This window comes from Anomalospiza imberbis, chromosome 14, assembly GCF_031753505.1.
Source record: "Anomalospiza imberbis isolate Cuckoo-Finch-1a 21T00152 chromosome 14, ASM3175350v1, whole genome shotgun sequence".
In the NCBI taxonomy this organism is placed as follows: Eukaryota; Metazoa; Chordata; class Aves; order Passeriformes; family Viduidae; genus Anomalospiza; species Anomalospiza imberbis.
In genome coordinates, this window is record NC_089694.1 from 11300926 (window position 1) to 11327097 (window position 26172).

At 40.1% G+C, this 26172-nt stretch overlaps 1 protein-coding gene across 1 annotated transcript in view; it reads right to left on the bottom strand.

The window, feature by feature from the left end:
* SMARCA1 (SWI/SNF related, matrix associated, actin dependent regulator of chromatin, subfamily a, member 1) overlaps positions 1-18049 on the bottom strand; it is a 30496-nt gene extending 12447 nt beyond the window's left edge. The window contains exons 1-16 of the mRNA XM_068204886.1: positions 17893-18049; positions 14005-14091; positions 11501-11667; positions 10443-10543; positions 10223-10323; positions 9761-9940; positions 8297-8452; positions 7920-8051; positions 7106-7174; positions 6266-6375; positions 5371-5597; positions 4704-4825; positions 4128-4280; positions 2650-2782; positions 1536-1684; positions 869-988 (exon numbers count right to left, since the gene is read on the bottom strand). Coding sequence (XP_068060987.1) covers positions 869-988; positions 1536-1684; positions 2650-2782; positions 4128-4280; positions 4704-4825; positions 5371-5597; positions 6266-6375; positions 7106-7174; positions 7920-8051; positions 8297-8452; positions 9761-9940; positions 10223-10323; positions 10443-10543; positions 11501-11667; positions 14005-14091; positions 17893-17973 — 2088 coding nt within the window. The 5' untranslated portion in view covers positions 17974-18049. The remainder of the gene's footprint in view (positions 1-868; positions 989-1535; positions 1685-2649; positions 2783-4127; positions 4281-4703; positions 4826-5370; positions 5598-6265; positions 6376-7105; positions 7175-7919; positions 8052-8296; positions 8453-9760; positions 9941-10222; positions 10324-10442; positions 10544-11500; positions 11668-14004; positions 14092-17892) is intronic.
* Between the last annotated feature and the right edge of the window lie 8123 nt (positions 18050-26172).

Genomic DNA, 26172 nt, shown 5'->3' on the forward strand with positions numbered 1-26172 from the left:
AGCCCAGCCTGGTGCTCCTCAGCGTCCTGCAGGGCAGCGGGATCGGCTGCCCCAGGGTTTGTGGAGCAAAGCCTCTCCTCCATCCCTTCCCGCCTGGGCCGAGCCGCCATTGCCGCGCGCTGCCCGAGCCCCACGGCGCCCCCTGCAGCCGCGGGGAATCACCGCACCCGCCCTGCCCGCCGGGAGCCAGCAGCGCCCCTGCCGGCCGTGCCCGGAACTGCACCGAAGGGGACGCGCCGCAGCCGAGGCTGTCCCTGGGCTCCTGGCTCTGCTCGTTGTTAATGCCGGGCTGTTGGTGTTTGTTTGCCTTGTTACACCTACTGGTAAAGAACTGTTATTCCTTTCTCATATCTTTGCCTGAGAGCCCCTTAATTTCAAATTATAGTAACTCAGAGGGAAGGGGTTTACATTTTCTATTCCAAGGGAGGCTCCTGCCTTCCTTAGCAGACACTTGTCTTTCAAACTAAGACAAACCTTCACTATAAAAATCGACTCAAGTCCACGATCCACATAAAAATTATTATCAGGCCTGTTTTTTCACCTTAGTTATGCGACAGCAAAACAATACGGACTGCAGCAGTATAGTACTGCTATAGTATATAGCAGTATAGTACATGCAACACAGTGGTTCGTTACAGATGGGATAACATCCCTGAGGAATGTTATTGGATTTTGCCATGAAAAAAACAGTGGGGCTGAAAGTAGTTTAAAAAAAATTCAGAATACTAATGCACAGGCAGAGCCAAGTGAATTTTTCAATAGTTCCTTACTTCTCTAGAATCCAGAAACCTTCATAGTCATAATGTTTATAGTATGGCTTTTATGCTTGCACCTTTAAACTGAAGTCTTAAATTCTACAAAAGATTACCTTCTGTTTTTCTCTGTAATCTTCACCTTCAAAGTTGTATAAGCTCATCTCTGTGTCCATAGTGAAATTTCGTAGGGAGCTCTCTCCCATTTTCTGCAATCGTTCATTCATTTCAGCTGTCTAAAATGAGAGGAAGATATTTTTAGGCTCACTCAAGCTATTTAATCTTTCCTGAAAAAACAGCTTTTATCATTAGTACAACATTCTCAATATCTTTTTCTGATTTTAACTTTTACTTATACTTTCTTCTGAAGAGAGATACCCATTGTCCTTTTCAATTTAGAGCAATTTGACTTCAAGACTCTCCATTAAACTGAATTTATTATGCTGGAATGTAGTCCTACAACTGTAGAATTTAACTTTAAAATTTAAATTAAATTTATGCCCATCTCCTTGGAGCTGAAATGGCAGTTCATTTTTTCATAGAGCTATCTATTACCTAATGAAGTTCCATAAAGACTTTGTGTCTGTCCAAATTACTGGCAGTGCTTATAATGCACACAACATGAACCTTGAAAATAATTACAATCACTAATTCTACTTCTTCAAAACTTCCATAATATTTAAAATCTGCACAAATAATAAAATAAAAATAGATTTACGTAATCAGATCTCATTCCATTTTGTGCATAGGTATTTTGAATTCCATATTAAACAGCTCTCTAACCTTTTTTTCACCTCTTTCTAAAATTGTGGTTATATCTTCTTCTGTCAGCTCACTATCTTTGGAAGCAAACACATGCGTGGCTCCGTGCCGGATCATTTGCAGCATTTCATCTTTTGCCAGTTTGTTGGACTGCTGGTCTATGAGCCTTCCTACAATCAAGGAATATGTTGAAAGTTACAATATGGCAGTTCGAGTAGGACCATGAAAGCAGTGGATTTTTTTTACTTCACTGACAGAACAAGAAAGGAAAAACAGAACAACCGTACAGAAAAAACACATTTCGCTCAAGATGAGAATAAACAGAAGTCAGGAACTTTGGGGAAAATTAAAACAAAAAACAACTTTGACACAAGCCATAACAAAAAAAGTTTCATATTCAGATAATCCGAATTTTACATGTAAGATCTTATCCTTACAAATTTAGCTGAACTTTTAGGGTCACAATCTTATCTCAAGATGAAAAATTTAGAAGTATTCTATAATAACCAATAAGAAGTGCTTGACCTTTTCAACATTCACATCACCGATTTCAACCCGATTTTTAATTATTCTTCCCAAAATTTAATTGCTGTCACAAAATTTCACTTATCCTATCTTTTTTCATGCTATCAAAATTTTGACCATCATCCTTTCAGTAGCCCACCCTTCAGTAAATACAAACAACCCTACAAACAGAGCTTGAGTACCTTAGTTTTGACAAACTATTCCCCTAAGTGCTTCCAAACAAAAATACATGAAAGTGTTTTATTGTTCACTTAACTCTTATGTGGTAAGAAGCATACATATATTATTATTATTTCAACTGCCATGGAACATACCTGATTTTCTTCTTTTTCTTTTTAACCTATCACAAAACTAAGTAACATCTATTCAGGTGTAGTTTACTTTCCTCACTTAGACTCACTATAAGTCTATGTCTACATTAATCAAGAAAACAGAATTTAAAAATAATTCAGCTGAACAAGTGAATACTTTGCACATTAGGTTGATTTAGAACACTGCTATTATACACAAGGCCTGCTTTCTCTAACACTGTACGTTTGTACAGTTATTTAACCATACTTTAAGGGACTGAACAATTCTGTTGCAGACAAACATATATAGCAGTTGATACCTTGTTGTATAACTATAGAGTCCAGTCTCAGTTTTATTTCAGCTCTTTCTACAATCCTCTCTTCAACAGTATTATCAGTGATAAGTCGAAACACCCGTACTGGTTTCTTTTGACCAATACGATGCGCACGATCCTAACAAACATAAATCAGTGAGTGTTCAGCAACAAGAACTCACAAGCAATACACAGTTAGCTTGCAGAAACAGCAGCCTCAAACTAGCATTGTACTTCTTGGTCCCTTGCCTATTCAAAAGCACTGTAAAACCAGTGATAATATTTACTTATGCCTGGCTATTACATTTTTGAGTCATTCCATAGCAATAAATGCATCTCCCTCATTGTAAATTAAGATAACTGAATGTCCGTCCAGACTGCAGCTGGGAAGTGGACATACAACAGTACATACATGCATACATTTGTATTGCTTTCAAATGAATTCTCTCACTTGACACAGAAATTATACTCTGCATCCCTGGCTTGAGCACATTAATTCCATGTGCAGAGTTCCTGCAGCCATAGCTCCAACAATGCACTTGTCCCAAGCCAGCAAACAAGGTTTATGACTGACACACTATACACATTTGTAACAAAACTTGTGTTTATCCTCTCTGGAAAACATGTCCTTTTAAATCAAAAAAAGTTGAACAGCTGTCTTCAAGCTGTGGGTACCAGGATTTTCTCTTTAAACATGAGTTGTTAAATCTTTTACTCTCCTGCATAATATTCCTTTCTCCATGAAAACCCTACTGAAGTTCACAAATCACACTTACAGTCTCCAGGAAGTTGGTCAACTATTGGCAGTCAACATGCATATCTAAATGGATGAGCTATTGATATTAAATACCTGATGTGTTTAAGTGCATTAAAAGAAAATTAAAAATTACAAACCACTAAACAAATATCCACCCTCCTAATCATGCAAGAAGGATCACATGAGTTTTATTCCACATGAAATAAACTACAGACTCTATTTTCTTTAAATTCACCATTCAGAAAGAGAAGATTTTAGTAGGTTTAACTCAAAGCATCACCAGCCACCCAGCATCACCACCAAATGCCTTTCTGCTTATGCAAAAACAAAAAGTAAAACCATAAACTTCCAATTTGAGAGAAATATAAGGCTGCATGCTTCTAGTTATCTGTTATTATTTTGGAAACAGTCCTCTATTATTCATTGACTGTACTCTTCTGAAAAGATAGAATTAATAATTCTATACTTCTATTAACTGAGATAGTATTTTGATAGAAGTAATCTCTCATTATTAAATCAATTAAGAAAAATATTCACAGGCAAAAATCTACAATTTCCTCCACAAATTCTGTTCATGCCCTTTTATTCAATTCCTTTGCTTCTTCGTATTGTCTTGTGTATACCAAAAGTAAAGAAAAATAACAAAAGTGCAAGTTCTGAAAACAGTTATACAAAATAGAACACTGACAAGTTAAGCAAACAAATGTGTATTAGGGAGTTAACTCACCATGGCTTGCAGATCTACTTGAGGGTTCCAATCTGAATCATAGAGAATAACCACATCAGCAGTTGCCAAATTAATTCCAAGACCTCCAGCTCTGGTACTCAGCATGAAAATGAATTTACTGCTGTTGGGAGCATTAAATGTGTCAATTGCTTCCTGAAAGGGGAAAAAAAAAAAAAAAAAAAAAAAAAAAAAAAAAAAAAAAAAAAAAAAAAAAGTGTCACTGAAGTATCAGATATTTCAAACAAGTTTCCACTATGTTGGTGGCTTTCCAATTAAATTTCATTCTTTTAAATTTACACAATTTTCATATAAAAAAGAATTTTATCAAAGTAAGAAACTGTATGTCTGGACAGGTAAGAAAATCTGCATTGACTCCACAATATACTGTATTTCTCATTTAGCTGAGGATCAAATGAAACATACTGTGGACTTAGGTTAGGAAAAACATTCCCTAGCAGCCTTTGAAAAACCCCAGCATTTCTGCTTTACTTTAAACAATGATGTGGCTACATACATATATGTAAATAATAGCTTTTTAACACAAAGGCTTTTCTTGTTTGCATACAAGTTTCCCACCTCTCTTTCCTCATGCGGTGTCTGCCCATCAAGTCTGCAGTACTCATAACCACGCCACATGCAATAGTCTTCCAAAATATCCAGCAAACGAGTCATCTGACTGAAGAGCAGAACTCTGGAACCTGACAGAACACAGAAGGTTTTGACATTCATTTTGTTTTCACATGGATCTTATCACAGAGCTACTACAGAGCATTACTGAGAATTTATGTGAAATATTCTATACTATGCCTAACTTAAATAAGTCTTTCTTCTCAAGTTTTTTTTCTGGCAGTGATTTAACCAATCAAGAGTATTACTTGATAAATTATAGAGAAATATATAACCAAAGAAGCAGAACACTTCAAGTCACTGTAAGGGAATCTGGTGCTGACTGATGCACATAGATGAAATAACCTATCATCAGAAATTTTCTAACAGAAAGGAGAAGGGAGGCTGTATTCGTCCTTTCCTTCTGCTTCTCCATATTTTTAGTCTTACTCATGATTCCCATAAGACTTCTTTCCCTTCATGTGTTAAGATCTACAGAAAATTAATTTTCAACAAAAACCTCACAGAAAGTGATGAATACATTCACTGCAGGAAAGGCTAAACCTGTGCCGTTTTTGAAAGATACTTTAACTTAGAAGGAGCATTCAAACCACTGCTGTCCATAAACACTACTCACCCTGCTCTCTGAGTTTTGCCAGCAGCTTATCCAGAACTAACATTTTACCACTGTTGGTGATGAGATGAGTGTCAGTGGTGTAAGGAGGGCCTGGCTCAGCACCATCAAACAGGTAAGGATGGTTACAGCACTTCCGCAGCTGCATCAGAATATTCAGCAGACGCATCTTATCCATTTTGCCAGCTGAATTCAGGATATCAATATCTTTCATCAGGATCCTGGTATACCTGAGGTTTTAAGGGCAGTTTTGAACAAATTTTGTTTTTTATTTGAATGAATGAATGAATGAATGAAACCCTGCAAGATCACCATTCTTATTTCTGGATGTGGGAGTTGGCTTTGTTTATATAACAATGAACCATATTATCAAGAAACATCTGACTGATAATATGGATTTCTAAATTCATACCTAAATATGAAAGGGAATCTCTCTGCAAGTGATAATGATTCTGCCATTCACTGGATTATTTTACACTTTCATTTTAGTAGTACAAAGTGGATTAAAAATTTCACTTATTTGACAGAAACTGCTTCACTGACCTGGCTCCTTGTCTTATGTCTCTTCTGGGTATGTAGCTCCTCAAGGTTTTTTTTTTAATTTCAGGTAAGACTTTTTGGTGCATACATACTTGGATCAAAGGAGGAAGCTTAGGAAGCATTTGTTCTTTCAAATAGACTTAAGGAAGGAAAAAAGTTTCTGCTTTCATCCTCCCAGTTCTTTTCATTACCCTTTGTGAGCTCTCTGAAACTTGTGCATTTTTTACAAAAACCCTAAGACAGCTATAAGTAATTTTCTCAATCTGACTCAACATGCAATTGTAAGGAGAAAAAGTACCAGTGTGAAGAGCTATAGTGTTTATCAGAAAAGAATCTTACTTTGATGTAAATAACTCACCATTCTCTCTGCATTTTGCTGAGCCCAAGATAAATTTTTACTTCCTTCTTCGGAGGCAAACTCTTTTCTACTTCACCTTTTATGCGACGTAAGAGAAATGGCTTCAAAACCTACACAAATTAAGATGTTTTACATAGATAAATGTATAAAATTGACTGCCACAAATACAAAACTAACAGATTCAATTATCTGATATTTATTCAGAACTAATCAGTATCTATTGCTGTCATGGGGACTCCATGAGAAAAATTCTGCAGAACAAAGTTGTCCAGCGATGACTAAACTCACACATAAATATGTGTATCCCTATATAAGGATTGCTATAATCATCCCAGTTGTTATCTTAAGAAGAGGAAAAACTTCTAAGTTTGTAAAATTTAATCATTTTTAACATAAGCCCCATTTCATTTCCATTAGCAGGGACAAAACACAACATTTCAAGTATAAGCAATGTAAGTTGTAGTTTCTCTGACCTCTTTTGCTACTGCAAAAAATGTCTTAGCTCATGCACAGTAAAACAAAGGTAAAGGAATGCCTTTATTCAGACTAGCACGATGTGTATCAGTGCACTTTTCACAATAATAAATGGTTTCAAAAAGATCTCAAAATTCTTCATTTTCATATTTAATGTTCAGATTTTGTCTGCTTCAAACAGTAACACACAAAAGATAGTACCTATGATAGGAAGCTCAATTCATTAAAATTCTGCTAGGCATTCCTGTAACTAAAGACCTCTAAGTTCATCTTTTCAACTTTGAGATGAAGGGGAAAATAATCTGGTTTTCTTCTTTACAGTGTGCATGCTAATGATGGCATGTGATTACAGCTTTAATTACTTACAGCATGAAGTCTTTCTACAAGTTTCTGATCACCGAGACAATTTTTAGTGTCAAACCATGAGTCAAAATCCTGTGGTGAGAAACAGCACAATTGGTATGAACAGTTTATCATCTGTACTTTTAACAGACACATATTGACTCTCTTTCATTCCAACTGAGAGTGGCCCAAATCTTGAGACAAATTACTCCTGTGAAAGAAAACTCAGTCTGCAATTCTGGGCCATCTCCCCAGTACGTTGTAACATTTGAGTCAAGTGCATCGCTCTGCAGACAAAATACCATTCTACTCTGCTTAATACACAACAACTTTCCATGCTCATCACTGCAGTGTCCAAGTGCTTCCCTTCAGTGCTTATGTGATAATGGGACAAAAAGTTAAAAAAACCCAACTCGAATCCTTAAGAAAATCAGATGGACAGCAGAGCAAGAATAACATAAGCAAGTAATATAAGCACAAAGAAACATTAACAGTAAAAGAAGAAAGATTATTCAAGTTCTAAACTACACAAAGGCTTATGCCTATTTGGATGCTTTATATTCTTGCTACTTCATTGCTGTCTTAAATTTTGCATAAACCTCGATCTACTTAAAGTATTGCATTTGCTATTAATGGTCTGAGGCCTCACCCACACCAGCAGAATGCACTGTTTTACCTAGGTAAAGTAAGAAAAGTAGTCTACAGTAAGGCACAGAGCTTTCCCTGAACCTGGGTCATGCACAACATCCATCTCCTACTAGGCTGATCATTCTTCTCTTCTACTGACAGCAGCCTGAGAATCAAAATAACAACACTGTACCTCCAAACATCAACTTACATCTGCAGAATTGAAGACATCAGGTAAAAGGAAATTGAGTAATGCCCACAGCTCATGGAGGTTATTCTGTAAAGGAGTTCCTGTAAGCAGCAATCGATTTGTTGTCTTGAACTCGCGTACAATCTCTGACAGCTGGAAACACAACATAGTTATCAACACCATCTACACTGAAGCACAGTGAATCAGTTTTTGAAACCTAAAACAGTGTCAATTAAACTTAGAGACAGTGAGCTACCTATGAAACTCATATTTACCACCAAATAGCTTATTGCCTCTATTTTAAAAAAACACCACACCTAACACTTAAAATCTGCTCAAATCAGATGCATCTTTTTGTATCAAACTAATTTCCAAGTATCAAACAATTTCAAGTTTACCTTAGACTTCTCATTTTTTATTCTGTGGGCTTCATCAATTACCAGGTACCTCCAGTTAAATTTCTTGAAGACTGATTTCTCTTTAATTACCATTTCATATGATGTAACACAAACATCCCATTCACCAGGCATCATAACATCACGGATAAATGCAGCCTAGAGCAGAAGAACTGGATTAGTAAACACTTATAAATATGAACAATTTTTATGGCATTCAGGGAAAGCTGCCTCCACCACCATCACTGATGCACTAAACTAGCACACCAAAGACTCTGAAACATCTTCTCAGTAACTGAAAGTTACTGTAATAAAAGCCTTCAATCCTTTGTACTTCAAGCACAGAGAAAGCTGGAGTTAAGCAAAACACAAATTACTCCTACTCTAAATTAGCTGTTTTCTCTTCAGCATCATTTCTCTGTAATTCAAATACAGTACCTACAACCAAAAGGGGAAAAACCTTCTGAATTAACCTGTCCAAAGATACAATCCACAAAAGTGTATCAAAACAACTTACATAGCCCACTCCCAACTAGGTTCTCTCTTCCCCAAATACGTCCCTCCTCTGTCCCATCTGTTTTGCAAGATACACATCAAAGCATATAAATCCTTTCACAGGAAAGAACATCATCCCAAGGAAAGCCATGCAGACAGGTCTCCCCTGGTGCACCTCAGGCCACTTCCTCTTGTCCTATCACCTACAAAAACAAGTTCCCTCAGCTGCTCCTCCTAAGCTCTGTCCCCTTCTCTGTACACACTCCAGCACCTCAATGTCACCAGTGCCCAGTACAGGGGCACAGTCGTTGCCCTGATCCTGCTGGCCACACCATGGCTGGTACAAGCCAGGATGCCAACGGCCTTCCTGGCCACGCTGCCAGCTCCTATTCCCTTTCTAGAGCCTTTCTACCCTCAAGCACTAACAGGTAGCCATGCAATCCAAATGAGCAGCTACAGAATTCACAGAAACATCCAGCTCATTCATCCCCTTCAGTCAGAAAAACATTCCATATCTATTTTAAGGCCTTCACAATGAAAGATGGAAAGCTCTACAACAGAATCCTAGTTACAAGGCCAGGCAGGTTTATAAAATACAAGAGTGGGAAAAGTTACCTGAAAAAAGGTGAAGAGAGAGGTAACAAAGTGAGTGCAACAAAGAAAAATGAGTACACACTGCCATATTACAAATATAGAAGAGAGATAAAAAATAGGTGCAAAAATCAAAGAGAAAAACAACAGAAAAACAGACAACTCAAAGGGCTGTACCCTGATCCCAGTCTATTATTTAATCTACTGATTTTCAGTTTTTCCTCATAATCACAATCATAATATTTTGCATTTTCAACATTAATGTACTTAACAATTACTAAAATACACTGTAACTAAGGAAGTAGCTTAGGGAGAATTCCACGGACCCAACTGACACTTTTGCCAAATAACGCATATATTTCTGAAATGTGAAACACTTACTCTGGCATCTTTATCTCCAATAAGGCAAACAGCACGTAAGGATGGAACCCAGCGCTTGAATTCATTCATCCAGTTATGCAAAGTTGATTTTGGAACCAGGACCATGTGTGGCCCAGGAATGTTCCGGTAATGCTTCAGATAGCCTAATAAAGCTATTGTTTGCAGAGTCTTACCAAGCCCCTGCATTGACAAAGAGGGAAGGGAAGGAAACTTGCTGATGTGAAATATCATAGAGAAATACTTTCAAACCATTTCCTTACTATGTAATTCTGCCATTTGTTTAAAACAAACTATAAAAAAAAATGTTTGCAATAGAACTTCTTTCATTACAATTTCAGATTTGAAAAACCAGACTGCTGTAGAATGAAGCATACTACTGCACATACATGAAACACTGTAAGCATTTCGATGTTTTATTTTGCTCAATAATTACCACAAAAAATCCAAAAGATTACTGCTTACCATTTCATCTGCCAGAATGCCATTAACTCCATTTTCATACAATGAGATCATCCAGTTCAAACCTCTAACCTGATAATCTCTTAGTGTTCCTCCTTTCACATCTGTAAATGTAAAATTCCTCTAAGTAGAAAAATACTAATTCTAAGTAGAAAATTTTAATTGCAATCTGCTCAGATCTTAATTACATCAAATCACTCAGAACTGTTAACACCATGCTTACATGAAGGGGACTCCTCAAACCGAATACACACATTGGAGGTTTTCCGACTCTCAGACAAGAGCTCTTCATCTTCCTCCTGCTCCGTGCGCCTGTGGCGGTACCTAAAGAAAGAGCCCAACACTGATGTGTGAACAAAACCACTCCAAAACACTGCTACAAACTCCAAAGACAAATTACAACAGAAGCAATCACTGACCCACAGTGTGAATGTTCTGGTATCCTGACCAAACTCTCATCCTGTTAACACATTATTCCTTAGGAGTCATTCCAGCTTTAATTAGAAAGGCTGATCTGAAGCCCTCTCTTTCAGAGCCACAGCTATAATCTGACAATATCTTGAGTTCTCTGAGGCACTTTTTAATGAGCAACACAGAAATACAAGACACATGAGTGGTGGCCTTAGACTCAATTACTCGATAATTACAAAGTTCAGAAAAAACACATATTCAAATTTTTAAAAAATTAAAATTTCTAAAACAGAATGCCATTTTGCAAACATTCAAAAAAATAATTGTTTCTTATTTCAAGACCTCTCAGAGGCACTACAGGCAGGCTCTGCTGCAATACTAACACAGACCAGTGAGAGAGACTAACACAGACCAGTGAGACCAGTGGGAAGAGCCAGTTGGTGCTGAGGATCCAACATCCCCACTACAAGGGCACTGCCTTGTCATAACCTGGACTAGTCCCACCCTGGTCCCACCGACAGGTCCACTACCAGCTGGGTCACATCAGGTGGGCTTCTGGAGTGCCCCTTCAGCATTATGCAAAAAAAATCCAATCTGTGTGCTCCAAAGTCACCCCACAACACAGACCAAAACATTTTACATGGCAAGAATCAGATAACTTGCTTTACAAGTGAATGTCCAAGGTCACACTTATGTTGATGGAGCAGATGATGCCTTCAAACCAATCAGCTTTTAAAGAAATTGATACACCACTAACATGAAATTGTCTAGATTTACTGAAAGTACCATTTCTATGTACAAACTCTAAACAAATTATTAAGTTTAAGTTGTTTGGACATGTAACAAGTCAGAAATAAAAATAAAACATACTCCCCAGCTGAAATCAAACTCTGTTTTTCATCTTTCTTCATCCGTGGCCGTCCCAGCTTGACTTTCAGTGGAGACGTTGGTGATTTTTGTGCTGCAGGTTGAATAAAATGTGCAAAAAGTTCTGTCTGCTTCAGGAGGAATTCAAACCTTTTCGCTCGATCTGCTTTCTAGTTTCCAAAGTGAAAAAGAGAATAAAAAAAAAAAAGAAAAGCAGATAACAAAAATACATTTTTATGAAGAAAAGTTAAGACATAGAATTCAGGCAACTCATGAGAACAACTCATAAAAGGAAAGACTGACAAGACCATCTGTTAGACAACTCAGAGGGCTACAAGCATTGTGAAATAGAGCTGCTTCGTGGCACACCAGCAGTGGTGAAGGGATGTTTTAATCTTTGTCCACAAAAGATAAAGACAAAACTAAAGTTATGACTTACAGTAAAGGATGAAATCCTAACCTTGCTCGTCAGTGGAAGAACTTTCATCAGGTTCAACGCGATCAGGATTTGATCAAAGATAACAATGTAGTAGCCCTGCTTTTAGAACTATTTCTGAAGTAATGAACTGCTTTCATTCAAGTTTGTGAATTTTGCTGTCAGATTTCAAATCTCGAGCATTTCAGTTTTTCCATCTCAATGAGGCACGTGCACTTCAGTATGTCACACAGCAAAACATGGCCTGCCTTATACTTAGAAGATAACATATTACATCATTTTAAAGAAAAATATGATAAAATGCAAATTCTGTTTGAGAGAATGCAACTGTTATCATTTTCTCTATGAGAAATCTAAGCACCATGTAAGGCAACGTCCATGTGATCTCATTTACATATCATGATAAAAAGGACAGAAGCGAACCGTAGCTCCGCACCGAGTATTTCCCAGAAATACTGGACCCACAGAACGCCTTTCTGCAGGTCGCTTACAGCAGGAAGGTCTCCCCCAGCAGCAGAATCGCCAAGAGGGCAGCAGAACCATCCTGGCGTGCAATGCACGACGGCGCCACACGAGGGCACTGCAGCCCGCTGCAGTTTCTCGAGCCGCGCAGCCCTCACCAGCCAAGGACCGGCTTTACTGAGATCTCCTGGGGGGAAAAATTCTGCTTCTCCCCCTTGCATCATTACTGCACCGTTTCTGTAAATAACCTGACAACCGAGTAAAATTTAAATATCAAGTAAAACCTTTATGAAAAAGAAATTATAGAAGGGGGAGGTAGAGGCATTGATGTCTATGATCATCAGTACAGAAATAAATCCATTCAGAGGATTCATAGTTAACAAATAATACACGATCACTTTGGCAAAAAAAATACACGATCACTGTTGGTAAAGACCTATATTGAATTAAACAATATAATTTTCTGCCTGCAATATTATAGGCTTAGTTAAATTAAGCCTATAATAATTAATAATAAATTAAGCCTTAGTTAAAGATATAAACAGTATGTCTTGGTAAAACAGTAAAGGTCTAGCTCACAACTGCACAATTGATAAAAGGTAGTTTTTTTGGCATCTAATCCCTTTGCCTATTAGGACAACTGAACTAACATTGTAATTCAGGAAAGCTGTAAAGTCATGTGAAACAAGTTTAGCTGTTTACTCAATTCATTCTCAAAGAACAGATTCACTGTGGCTCTTTGGCTATAAATTAGGTGTTCATACATGTACGTATCAATTTTTCTATGTCTAACAGTTATATTCTTCCCTGACTTCAGTGATATCCAGTCCTTTCAGACTCTTCTGTAATCATTAGGCGTCCATTTAACATTAAAGCTTTTTAAAAAAATACAAGATAGAGGTATCAGCTTAAACCAAGAATTTATTACAAATGTCATCCAAGGAGTCTTATAATGTCCTCCAGGCTTTTGCCTCTTTGTAACACAGAAGTTACCCTGTTACATCTCCTTTCCAGCACTACAAGCTCCCAGCACTGGTGTCATGGACAAATCCTCTTTTGCACTGTTATGGCACACATATTATGGGGCATTTAAATATTTAAGACCTTGGTTTTATATGAGAGAAACTGGCAGCAGCTTCGGTATTTCAGTTAAGTAAGAAGTAGCTTAAGGATGCCTCTGACATGACCCAAGGAGTGATCAAATAAAACTGGCAGAAACCAATTCAAAACAAAATGGGGAGAATTCTAAATAAAAAATATAATTGAATAGTAACTCCTTACCACAGATGTGTGTGGATAACTGCAAAAGAAACCACAAAACCAAAAATCTACTGACAACTACTGAGCATAAAAAACAGAGTCTACAACTCCAAACACATGCAGACAAAAATATTTGGAAGAATGGGAAGTATTTAACAGAACTACCACTACCTGACCTGTTTGCCACTGTGAGACACACGACATGGGCCTAGACATCTAAATGAATCTGGATCTGTTTTTCTTTTCTGACACATCCAGGCTGCAGTAACTCCTTGTAACTGTGCTGATCCTACTCCAACAAGCAAGAGCCACAAAAAGCTGCTGTATGTTTTCTCATGAAAGCACTTACCATCTTCTCTTCATATTCTGGGTCAACTTCTTTGTCAGGTCTAGCTGCCTTTGGAGGAAGTTTGAGTTGAAATGGGGGATCATTTTTCTGGAAATCAGAAGTTAAACATTTTATAAATACCAGTTTGTTTACTTTTTTTAGCAAGATCTATCAAACTGAACAAACCTACAAACTGCAAAACAAGCATGGTACGTTTCAAAAATAATTATGTCAAAATGAAATGAGTGCATTAATCATATCATTTCACCTAAAGCAAAACTTCATGTCCACGATAAAACTAAAGATCCTCATATTTATATCTACACACAGGATCCAGATTGAAAGAAATTACTGAAAGAGCACTAAGTTTAATCTTTCACAGAGATCTCACTATAAATGCATAACTAAGTTTAGTATCTTGAAAAGGTATTTTTAAAAATGTAAAAGTTTTGGTTTCTAAATGTCAGATTCCTAATTGTAAGTCCCTGACACTTGCACTTCAGTTGGGTTTTGTCTGTTTCCACTTCTAGATGAACGGTCCCAAATCCAATTGGAAACACAGCTTCACTACACTTAACCATAAACCTAGGAAAATAACCATCCAACCAATTCAATCCATGCAGCAACAACTCCATGGTACGCTCTCAGACAGCTGAAGAACCACCTTATTTCCTATATATGAAAGAAATCTAAGGAATTGTAACTAAAATGCAACTTTTGCAGTTTATGAGATTCATACCAGACTTCAATTGTGAAGCTCAAAGCAGGTTTTCCACAACTATATTGGTAAAATGATGAAATGGTAGATTTTTTTTCCCCCCTAATTAAGGAAAACTTTCCTAACTGGTCTTTGAACTATGCCAATTAAAAAAAAACCTATTTTGAGATGTTTTAAATTCTAAAAATGTTTTTGAAAAGCTCTGAATAAACTGGAAGGAGCTGTCAGGGTGCATGTCTGCATAAAATATAACAGTGCAGAGCACAAATCTGCTTTAAGTGCTTTGAGTATCAGACTAGTATTAAATACATTAAAATAATAATTACTTTAAACTATTAAGGGTTCAGTAGCAAAACCAGGCCAAAATGGTACCAAATATTTAAAAATCTGTCAAGCAACACTGCTGGATTTAAATTTCAGAACTGTTACTGATAAATACACATGCCAGCTTCTTCTCTAACCACAATCATGCAAATGTAAGGAATATTTTCTGAAGTCAGAGATTACAGTTTCAAGTTTGGCCCAAAGCCATAATTCTCTGCAGAGGTGAACAGTACTAAGTGTATAATGAAGCTGCTTGACAGCTTAATGATTTTATAAATGCTCCACCTCACCTTTGCAAGGCCAAATGTTGCAAATAGGTAGCATTAAAAATATTCTATTCACTTAAATGTTCTTCAATCACACAGGTAATCAGCTCATCTCAGAAAGCAAAGTTACTCCAACATGCCACAGAGAGCTCATACAGACGTGTATATTCACACCTCCATTACATTACTGAACAACACACTCCAAAGAGATAGACTGACATTGCTAATATCAGGTCCAGTCCTTCAATTAAGTGTCAAATTATTCCTTAAATGAAAACAAATTGACAGTAGGCCATTTCAGGCCGACTCACTTGCCCTAGAAATAAATTAGATAGATACGTGTTACTGGAAAAAAACTGTCTACCTCAGGTAAATATTAAGTTTCTTCAAGCAGAACAACTCAATATTATGAGAATCCCTTAAAACTGAAAGTTTTCCAAGCAAATCGCAATGCAGTATTATCTTTCTGAGCCCCAAGGCAGACAGCTGCAATGCCAGTTCTCTTCTTACTCAGATTATCCCAGAAGGATAAAACTTATGGTGGCATACAAATCGAATTTATTCTGAAGTAAGTATTTCTGAGTAACACACTCTGAGTTAAAACACTAAATGAGCTGACTTATTCCTGCAGCCACAGCACAATAAAATCACAGCATACACCCCACCCTTCAAGAGGAAACAAAACACACTGTCCTTACCCCCCCAGCTTCTCATTGCAGTGCTTCTGTTGAATACTGATGGTTCCACAGCATCAGAAATAACAAACAGGACATTATCAAAAGCCAATGAAAGAGACAAGCATGAACATGCATCCCTGTGCCCCTTCTCTTCCTCAGCACGGGCAGAGTATGCTGCAGGTTCACTGAAGTGCTGCTCTGTGCTAGTGGTGCCATCATACCCAAACTTGCTTCTGCAGCATGCTCTGAATTACAAAAATCTACACCTTGACAATTACTAGATTTTGGTATGAGTAAGAATACTTCCCCCTAACAACTGGACCATGTACCTTTATACAATACAGGAACACAAAATATTTCATGAAGTCTGACAGTTTTTCCCTAGAAACTTTACACAACATATCTTCATCAGGTAGCGGGCTGACTTGTCGGGAACCAGGACAGCAGAAGTCTCAGTGCAATTCACCACCACAAAAGTAGTTTCATTTTTAGCTCGGGAAACTCACCAGTAACAATTTGTCTCTACTCTAGAACCTATTTCCATTATAGATTAAACAGTCCCCTGAAAACTGGCATCATTTAAACACCTTACAATACCCACACAGCATATTCAAAAGATCCTGAGCATTCCAAGGATACAAAACACTCCCTTTAAAATCTCTAATATTAAACTACCCTAAAGAGAGTTCCCAAATCCAGGCTGAAAGATTCCTATCCAGAAAGTTTAACAGTCCCAAAGTGAGGAGGCCTCATGAACACCTAAATAAACAACTGGGAACAAGCACTGCTGCTGATTTAGTTGACTTTACTATTACAACTTGTGATACTGAAAACTCTGAACAGATGCACTAAGAATAAAAAGGATTCCTTCTGTGTTAAACTCACATTTACAAGGTGGAAATACATTTCCAAATAGCCAGTAAGACAGTTCTGTTAGTACAACAAAGACTATTTATGAAGTAGAATACTGAGAGGGGAGCAGAGCACAACAGGTCGCATTACTGCCACCGTTATGCAGACACTGTGACTGTACAGTTGACATGCATAAAATTTTGCAGAGTAAGTTGAATACAACACAGAAAGAGCCCTTAAACATTTTCTTTTGAGCAACCAAGTAAAGTCCAGGCTTGCACTTCACTGTGTCCCGTAACTGTTTGCATACATAATAAAATAAAGCTTCAAACATTCTTTACAGGCAAAATGGACTGTCAGTAACTGGGATAAAACACCTGAACGTACTGTTATGAGTAGGTTCACAATTTTCTCCAGTATCACAAATATATGATGTACGCTCCTCATTCCTACTAAGTTTTTTCTAAGATATATTCTTCGGGTTAAATCTCGTTCTGTTTCCAAGGATACCTGAATACGTCACTTTCTACATGCCTGGTGTCTTTCTTCCAAAATACTAGGGAGAGGCGGCTGGCAGCCATCCGCGTTCTCTCCAGGGGTGTATTCTGCACCAGGGTACAACTCGAGCTGGGCAGGGGGAGGCCCTGACCCCTGTCAGCCGCCAACTCTCCGGGCCGCCCTCCCGAGCCCGCGGAGCTGCCGGCGCCGGGCCAGCTTTTCCCGGGGCACAGGAAAGGAAACAGCAGGGCGGGGGGCTCCGGAGGACGGACCCCGCAGGAGCGCGCAGGCCGCGGGGCTGGCAGGGGCTCCGCTCGGGCTCCACGGCCCCGGGCCCGGGCTGCAGGGCCGGGCCGGGGGCATGGCAGGGCCGCGGAGGCGACGGCCGCTGCCCAAGGGCAGGCACGGGAGGGGGCGTGTCCGGGCGGGGCCGGCCCGCGGGGCCCTCGCGGGCCGCGGCGGAGGGGCCCGGGCGGCCTCAGCGCCGGGGCGGCGCGGGCCGAGCAGGGGCTGCAGGAGGGGGCGAGCGGGCCGGGCTCCACCCCCCGCAGCGGCCCCCCGAGCGGAGCGGTACCTCCTCGGCGCCGGGCTCCTGCGCGGCGGCCGTGGCGGAGGACGTGGAGGCGCGGGGCTCCTCGCCGGGGCCCGGGTCCATCTTGAGCTCGGCGGGCGCCGGAGCCGCGGGGGGCGGGGGCGGCCCCTCCGCGCCGCGCGGCCCCGCCCCTCCGCGCGGCCCGCGCCGCGCGGCTCTCGCGATAGCTGCGCTGCCGGGCGCCCCCGAGCGTGCGCGGCTCGCCAGGGCGCTGCCCACGGCGCGGCCCGCATTGGGGTCGGGCGGACCCTGCAGAGCGTCTCGTTCCAGCCCCGCCGCGGGCAGGGACCCTTAACGCCACCCCAGGCTGCTTCAAGCTCCATCCGAGCTGGGCTTGGACACTTCCCGCGATCCAGGGGCAGCCACAGCTTCTCTGGGAACCCTGTGCCAGTGCCTCACCACCCTCATACTAATTATTAATCCAAATCTCTTCTCTTAGTTTAAAACCGTTCCCCCTTGTCCCATCTGTCCCTGTACACAGTTGCCGTCCCGCCGCCGTGGGCCCGTTCCAGAACGGAAAGGCTCCAGAGCGATCTCCCCAGCGGCTCCCGCTGGGGCCGAGCAGCGGCACCTCGGCTGTCCCCACAGCAGAGGGCCCCAGCCTCCGCTCCTGCCCCGTGGCCTCCTCTGGACTCCTCCAACGTGGCCCTGTCACGCTGGGGTGGAGGTGTCACCGGAGCAGGGCAGAGGGCCGGGATCCCGTCCCTCGGCCCGCCGCCTCGGTGCTGTGCGTTCATCCCCGCAGTTCCAAACCCCGCTGCAAACGGCAGGCGTGCTTTCCTAAACCGGCCCGGGCGGCACCGGAGAGAAGATGGTCTGTTAACGTCTGCAGGTCTAAGAGCTGGCAGTGGAGCTCACAAAGCAAAAACAGCTCACAGGATTTCTTTTTTCTTTTTTTTTTTTTTTTTTTTTCTGGGCGATTTTAAATTCAGCAGTGTTCGCATATTTCTTTTGAAAATTGCAACAATGAAGCTGCTCAGTTTAGTTACTGGCCATGCACCTATTTCTGACTATCCATGCAAGACATTCAGATTTTCAGCTGCTGAGCTGTAACTTTGCTCATATTGCTAAAGAATCCCAAAACGGTCCTTGAGCTGGTAGAGTTAAAAAACATAGCTCCAAATCAGCCAGGTTCCCTGGTGATTACTTACAAAGGCAGTAGCATGAGCATTTTGTCCAGTGGCAGCAATGAAACCTTAGCCCAGTGGGCAGAATGAGCAAAAAATGCTCCTTCAGTCCAGTAAAAAGCTCAGTAGCTATCTGAATCTTTTTGCATAACTCAACAACTAAGCTGAGCAAATGGGTTATTGCAGATCTCATGTTCTGCATTTAGAAATACTTCTGAGATCTCTATTCCATCTATACATTGGTTCCAGTGAAGTGCCAGTAACATATGTCTGAACTGTTTCCATGACTGCCTGATTATTCTGAAATTCAGCATCTACTTTATGGCCCATCATAGAAGATCTAAGCTCCAAACTCCCCCTTTTCAGGTTGTGAAACAGCTGCAAAGTACTAACAGTGCTGTTCCAAATTATTTAGCACCTTCTGTGTATGCTGCATTGTCCACAAAAAAGCAAGGCCCACAGCATCTGCAGTAGCCCTTCCACATGATTTATTTTTAAAAGCTTTGGGAAATATATTTTTCATAGAGCAATCAAGAAGAGTGATGTGACTGGTTTTGAAAGAGTACTCCAAATAGCTTTTCCAAGCAGCGCTCTGTAGAAAATGAAGTTTACCATTAGCTATGAGAAAGTCTCTAAGGTAGGCAAATGACGTGGTTTTTCTTAACCTTCAGAGCAAATAGCGCACTAACCACTTTTAATATCTGACTCTCCTTCTCCACTTTCAAATGCTTGAAGCTTCTGTTTATGCAGAAAACGCTCAAGTGTTTGTCACAGCTTGTTTTTTCCTTGGAATTCACAGGAACATTGCATACTGTACAAAACAATCGAGCTGCTGCTTTCATGAAAGATCTCTTATGGCTATTTTTTGCTTGTGTGCTTCACATTTGCATTTGACACTTTGCAAAGATGTTCTTAGCTGCTTCTCTTAGACTATGCTGTGTACTCCTTGTGGATCTACAGCAGTGCCTGAAAAAATCACTTAGTCACACAACAGTATTATCATGTGATAATCTAATTAATTATTTTAAAAAGTAGGAAGCGCTTTTTTGTACTTACTTTGTATACTAGATTTTGTTGTCATATTTGAAAAATTCTACCAAATATATCCTCTTTTTTTTTTTTTTATGTGTTGGGAGGGAAGGTGCTAGTTGTCCTGTTAACACTGTAGATTTAGCTCTTAGCTCCTTGTCTTCCCAGGTTTATTGCTCCCTATTTTACAGTCTGCCAGATATAATCACCAGAGCTGAATGTGTGGTCTCCTACACCCCAATTTTGCAGGTCTCCTCTGCCCATCTCAGAAAGATGCCACTTAACATACTGTATGATGAGAATTATGTTGTCTTGTCAGATTTAAAAAGAGAAATTGCAGGCTCACTGTTACCCACTTGTATGTTTTACACACTGCTGAAATATGTAAAGAGCTGATAAGATACAGATCCAGTGACATTTCATATACCATCCAGGTAATTCCATAAGATTTTAAAATTTTGGACAGTGATTACTCAACCTTTTCCAAACTGTAGCAGTTTTCATTTCTCTAGCACAGATATAACTGGGTTTGGGTAAGTTCTTAAATCTCAGTATTCTGTGGAATTGATTTCTAGGCCAAGTTGCTATGCAAGCCCCTTTGTGTGAGTTGATAAGCGCTGGACCTGTAACCCAGCAGGCTGCTGAATTCACGAGAACAAATAAACTCAACATGCCAAGAATCTGCCAAATCCATGCAAGGCCACCACGGTAGCAACAGGTTTGTAACTCAGACCACAGCTGAAGAGCAGTGGCTGTGGCTGCTAGCTAGAAAGGAAGTGAGAGGATTATGTAGGCACCTGCTGAAAAAAGAGGAGTGGTCTTCAAAGACCTGAGCCCCTTGGTAAGCAGGTGGGTTGTCCTCGCAGCTCTCACACCAACCAAGAAACTCAGTGTTGGTGAAATGGAACCATGTGAATGCACTGTGAGGATGCTGATCTTCTGGCGAACAGCTCGAGTAATAAAACGTGTCTTGGATATCAGTTGAGATGTGTGTCTTTGCTGACTTGAAAATCCGATTTCCAAGTGGCAGTGCCGCTGTCACGCTCCACCAGGTGGCAACACCGACCTGTTCTGAGCTGCGGGAGTCCTGACAAGGGGATCCGGCCGCCTGGGGACTGATGTGAATGCTGCTCAGTCTTGGAACTAATTTGATCAAGAATAGGAAAAAAAACTACTTTGTAATAATAAATAATACAAAATAATAAATAATAATAATAAATTGTAATAATAAAAGTTACTTTTACTTGTTGTTGTTTAATTACCTCTTTAACTGTATCACGTACATATAGCACTTTTCCTTAGAATGGCAAAAGGGTTTTGTTAAGAAGGGCCTTGGGAAGGTTGTATGCTGTTACTCTGGGATCTGTTCACTCCCACATGCACATTCAGAAGGTTCTCCAGTGAATGCCATAGTCCAAAATCCACTTGCAGAACACTGGTCATTTCTAACTTAATTGTACCAGCAATTAACTTTAACCACAACTGTGCAATACATGTTAACTGTAAGCAATGAACAGCTTTATAACTCAGAAACCAGCAGGATCTGGAACACAGCTGTCTCTGGAGTATTTGCAAGTTGACTTGAATAGTTGCCACCTTTATCTCCATGCCTACATCAGCCTCCAAGTGTGATCAACCACAGTAACCACACTGCAGCAGTTACCCTGACTGCAGCAGTGCTACCATCTTGCTTAAAATGCTTATATCAAGTGTTGCTGTTTTAATATTGCTGTTAGTAACAGGTTATTTCTCTACAAGTAACCTTGGCTATGTCCAGTAGCACAATTCTATGCATTCTTGCACTTACCTGTTTCATTCATTCACAGGTTCCCTTCCAAGTTTACTAACTTCAGGGTTCCAGATTATTTTCTTGTTCATAGGATTAGAAAGAAGCCTAGGACTCCTCCTCTAGAGCTTACAATAAAGAAGGTACTTCTCAAATGTGCTCCTGGTTTATGTGCCATTCATTTGTAAGCCAGGTTTTGCTGAAGAGCCATTTCTGAGGACGTCCATGGCTGCAGTGCTTTGCAGCAGACGAGAGATGAGAGCAGCCCAGTTCATGGCTACAAACAAATGCTCCCTGATTCTGCATCAGTAACAGGCAACAGAAGACTTGACATTGAGTATTCTTGTAGAAAAGGGTTTGAGTTTTGTTATTGTTGCTTGGGGATTCTGTGAGGGTTTTTTTTTGCTTGGTTTTTTTTTCTCTTGTGTGTTTTTTGGGGTTTTTTGTTTGTTCTTTTTTGGGGTTTTTTTGGTTTTTTTTTTTGTTTTTTTTTTGTTTTTTTGTGGTGCAGGTTTCATATCCGTACATCAATTTTCTGTATCAAGTTTCCATTTCACCCAGTGGAGAGTCTCTGGTGTTGCCAATAGTGTTTGCAAATGCAAGACCACATTCAGCATTGGAAGCTATAACAAAATAGCTAATGTATCCTTTGTATCTGGTTCAAAGTGTTGATAGCTGTACAAATACTCTTTGTTTTTACAACTTTATCCCATTATTGCATTTTTAATCCAAGCTTTAGTAGCCAGAGCTTTATTGTGGTACTGGAAAGTCTTCTAATATCCCTGTATTTCGCAACTACACCGTTTTTGCTTTTTTTTTTTTTTTTTTTTTTTTTTTTTTTTTTTTTTTTTTGTGTGTGTGTGTTCATTTTTGCACTGAGAGCACCAGGAGCTCTCACAGTTTGTGTTCCTGACCCCTTGCACTGTTACTGATGTTTCTGCAGGTGAGCAACGGGTTAGTTCTAGATTCTAAAAAACAAAATTGATTCTAACAAAGAGAGTTACTATTTTTTCCTCAGATCAGCCCAGCAAAACAACTCAACTGCCCACGCACACAGGGGCCAGTGCCAATACAGCAGCAAAACAGATCTACAGCAAGATGAAGGGTGGGATTGCAGCCACACTAATTTGTATCAGTTTAAGCTACCACATCCAGGCTTTAATAAACAGTTTTACAACTGTGTATTCTGTCCTCAATGCCAGATTTTGCCCACCTACGAACAATGATGTCATCCAGATATTACAATGATTGGTGATTCCTTTGGACATCATAAAATATTTTCTGCTGTAATAAGCTACTACTTTGCCAAAATCTGAGCACTGTCTCAAGAAGACAGTCCCCAACCAGAAGAGCACTTTAAAAGAGATTTTAGATCCGAGCAAAAGCTGTCAAGAGGTTCTTCCAACTGAAATAAAACTGAAGCATAATTTGCTACTCCCTTCAATGGCGTCTTTTTCTCTCCTAACCTATGCAGTCATTTTGCAATATTGAAAACCTATAAATAACCTGTTCTTGACAGAGTATTATAAAATTTGGAATGTCTGTGAGAATCCAGTGAGCAGGCTGATGCAGTACAGCCTTTAACTCCCTTAAATGTTGGTTGAGATTCTCTCGTCACAAAGAATTGTCTTCTTTGCCTAAAACAAATTATCTCTTAACCAAAAGCCTGTGGGTTTGATTTCACACTGATCACAGATTATTTGTAAACGTAACAATTCTTGTTTAAAGGTTTTAGCATGCACCAGGATTTCCTTTGAATACAGGAAATGCACAAAAGGATGCTGCAAAGTACTGCCTGCCTTAGCCTTGAAAACATGGCAGATGCATTCCATAAGCCAAAAGCCATGACTTCAGTTACCACAGGCTTTACCTTACTATGAAAATACTTGTAATCTTCTCCTTTGTATCTATTTTTACTTGTAAACATCTACACACTGTGAAAAACTACACTGAAGCTATTATATTTTCCAGAGTACTATCCATTTCTGCTGAGGGGTCTGTTAGACAAAAGTAGTTTATCCTAGTCCACATAGGATATGTGTCTGCTTTTCCCCTTGCTGTCCTTTTTTTTTTTTTTTTTTTTTCTTTCTGCTATTTTGCTTCCCTGACTGCCTGGGCCCTGGGCCTTCTTTCTTCCTCATCCTGTACTGAGTCTTCCTTTTTTGTAACAGTCTCAAACACACAGCTGCCATCAAAACAATCCCTCCTTTCCTGCATTTGCATTCTTCACACAGAGCAACATTTACACACAGAGTTCAGAAATCTGGTCTGTTTGCTGTGTTTTGGTGTATTGCTTTATGCTCTATTTGCTGTATTTTGCTCAATTCAATTATAATTAAACACAGTTAATTGCCTAGAGAGGGAAGGTCTGTCATCCACAGTTCTGCCATCAGCATGAAAATTTCTCCCAAGTGTTATAGGTAGGGTTCCTATTTATTCTCAGGCTTTTTTGGGCAATCTGGAGAACAGAGGCAGGCAGTGTCCTCTGTTAATTCTCCTGGGTTCATTTTCTCATCACTCCAGAGTGTTCTCTGGTCTCAGCAGGACAATTTGTGGGAAGCTGAGACCCATCCTCCAGCTCATGGTGAGTCTTCCACATTTATGAGTCTGAAAATAGCTAGACAGATATTTTTTCATCTAAACATAAAACTACAGCCGTCTTTTTCCATCTGTTTCCTCAGGCCTACCTGGGACCCTTCTTTAAGCTTCCCATCCAAATTCAGGCTGCTTCAGACAGTCTGGAGTAAACTGGTCTCAGCAAATCCTCACTTTCAGGATATTAAAATTCAAATAATGATTTGTTATTTCTGATCTGGAAGAGACATAATCTTGATGTCAAATAGAGTGTTTTGGATTCCTTTAATAAAGTAAAGAAGGCAAACTCCTTCAAATTGCCTTATAAAGTAGACCTCACATGTGAGCTGAGTACCGATCATTGTTGTGTATGAAAAATGAAGTAGATTTTTCTTAACTCATAAAAGTAATTAGGACAAATACAATAGAAATTTTGGATCTTTAAGAAAGTCTTTGTATCTCCTCCCTCAACTGCAAGAATTATTTGCTGACCTTGAGGGGCCAGTAATATCTTTACCCCATGAGGAAATCCTCACAAAATATTTGCTACTGATTCACATGTGGAAAGGGACAGCCATGACTTACTTCATCACCTGAGTAGACATCATAAAATTGTTTACTAGTCTGCAAACAGAAGCTGAAAATTAGAAGATCCACAATTTTTAGTGTGTGCTTTTGTGGATGACAGAGAAGAGAGAAACCTCTCATCTGGTAAAAGAGCCAGGGAAGCGGTTTGAACCAAAGTGAACCTGTTTGTTGCCACTCCCACCTCAGAAAAAGACAGTTTTACATTTGCAAATAAATGTACTATTCAGCAGAACTCCAGTCTTCCACCAGCTACTTTCCTAAACAGGAGGCTTTCCTATGAGATGCTGGATGTCTGCTGCTGTTTCACAGAGGAGGTTGGTGCCAGAGGGCGTTGGTCTGTTTTCTGAAAGGGATTGACAGAGTTCTCCCTATGTGTCATGAGAGCTTTTGGTAAAATTAGATTCTGCCCTGTCCACAACAATAAAGGCCGTCCCCGCGTGCAGCTTACATAGTTCATAGCTTCCTGGAGCAAAACCACAGCAACGTTCATCTGTTGTCTTTTTCTCTTTTCACAATGGCTCCTGCTCCGAAATCAGGTGTCTGCCCACGGGGTGTCACTGCCACCAGGGTCCTGGGGGTGACAGAGCACAAACCAGGCAGAAAATATTCATCAATCAAACAGCACAGTGCAGATGGGTCAGCATCACCCTGGGCCTGTGGTCAGGCTCCAGTTTTGGTAGTTAATTGTTTAAACAACAGCAATAAATCGTGACTGTGGACCTGAGTGCATTAGTCCTTTAGACCCGATTTGTATGGTGAGGACAGGCTGTTGAAAGGAAGAGCAGGGGCTGAATTATCCCGTGACTTTGCTAAATTTGTCCTTGTGAATGGAGAGAGAGTGAAATACTTGTCTGCAGGGGGGAGCAGAGTGGTAACTGTCAGGAACAGCTGGAACATATATACTGTGTCATGTCTTTTTGTGGCACTGGGCTTTTCTGCTTGCTGAGAGAATGCTGCAGAGGCATGTTAGCATTCTGCTGAGTAAGTGTGGTGCGAGTTCCATATGTAAACAGGGATCAGTTGCTAGATGAGAGAAAAAGGCTGTTCTCCCAGGGCTATGGCAGCCTCTTGCATGCACCTCAACCTTCCCAATGCCTGCCTGGTGTTGTAAATTAAATGTGAGGCTAGATTCTCAGAAAACTATCTGCTTGTGGAAAT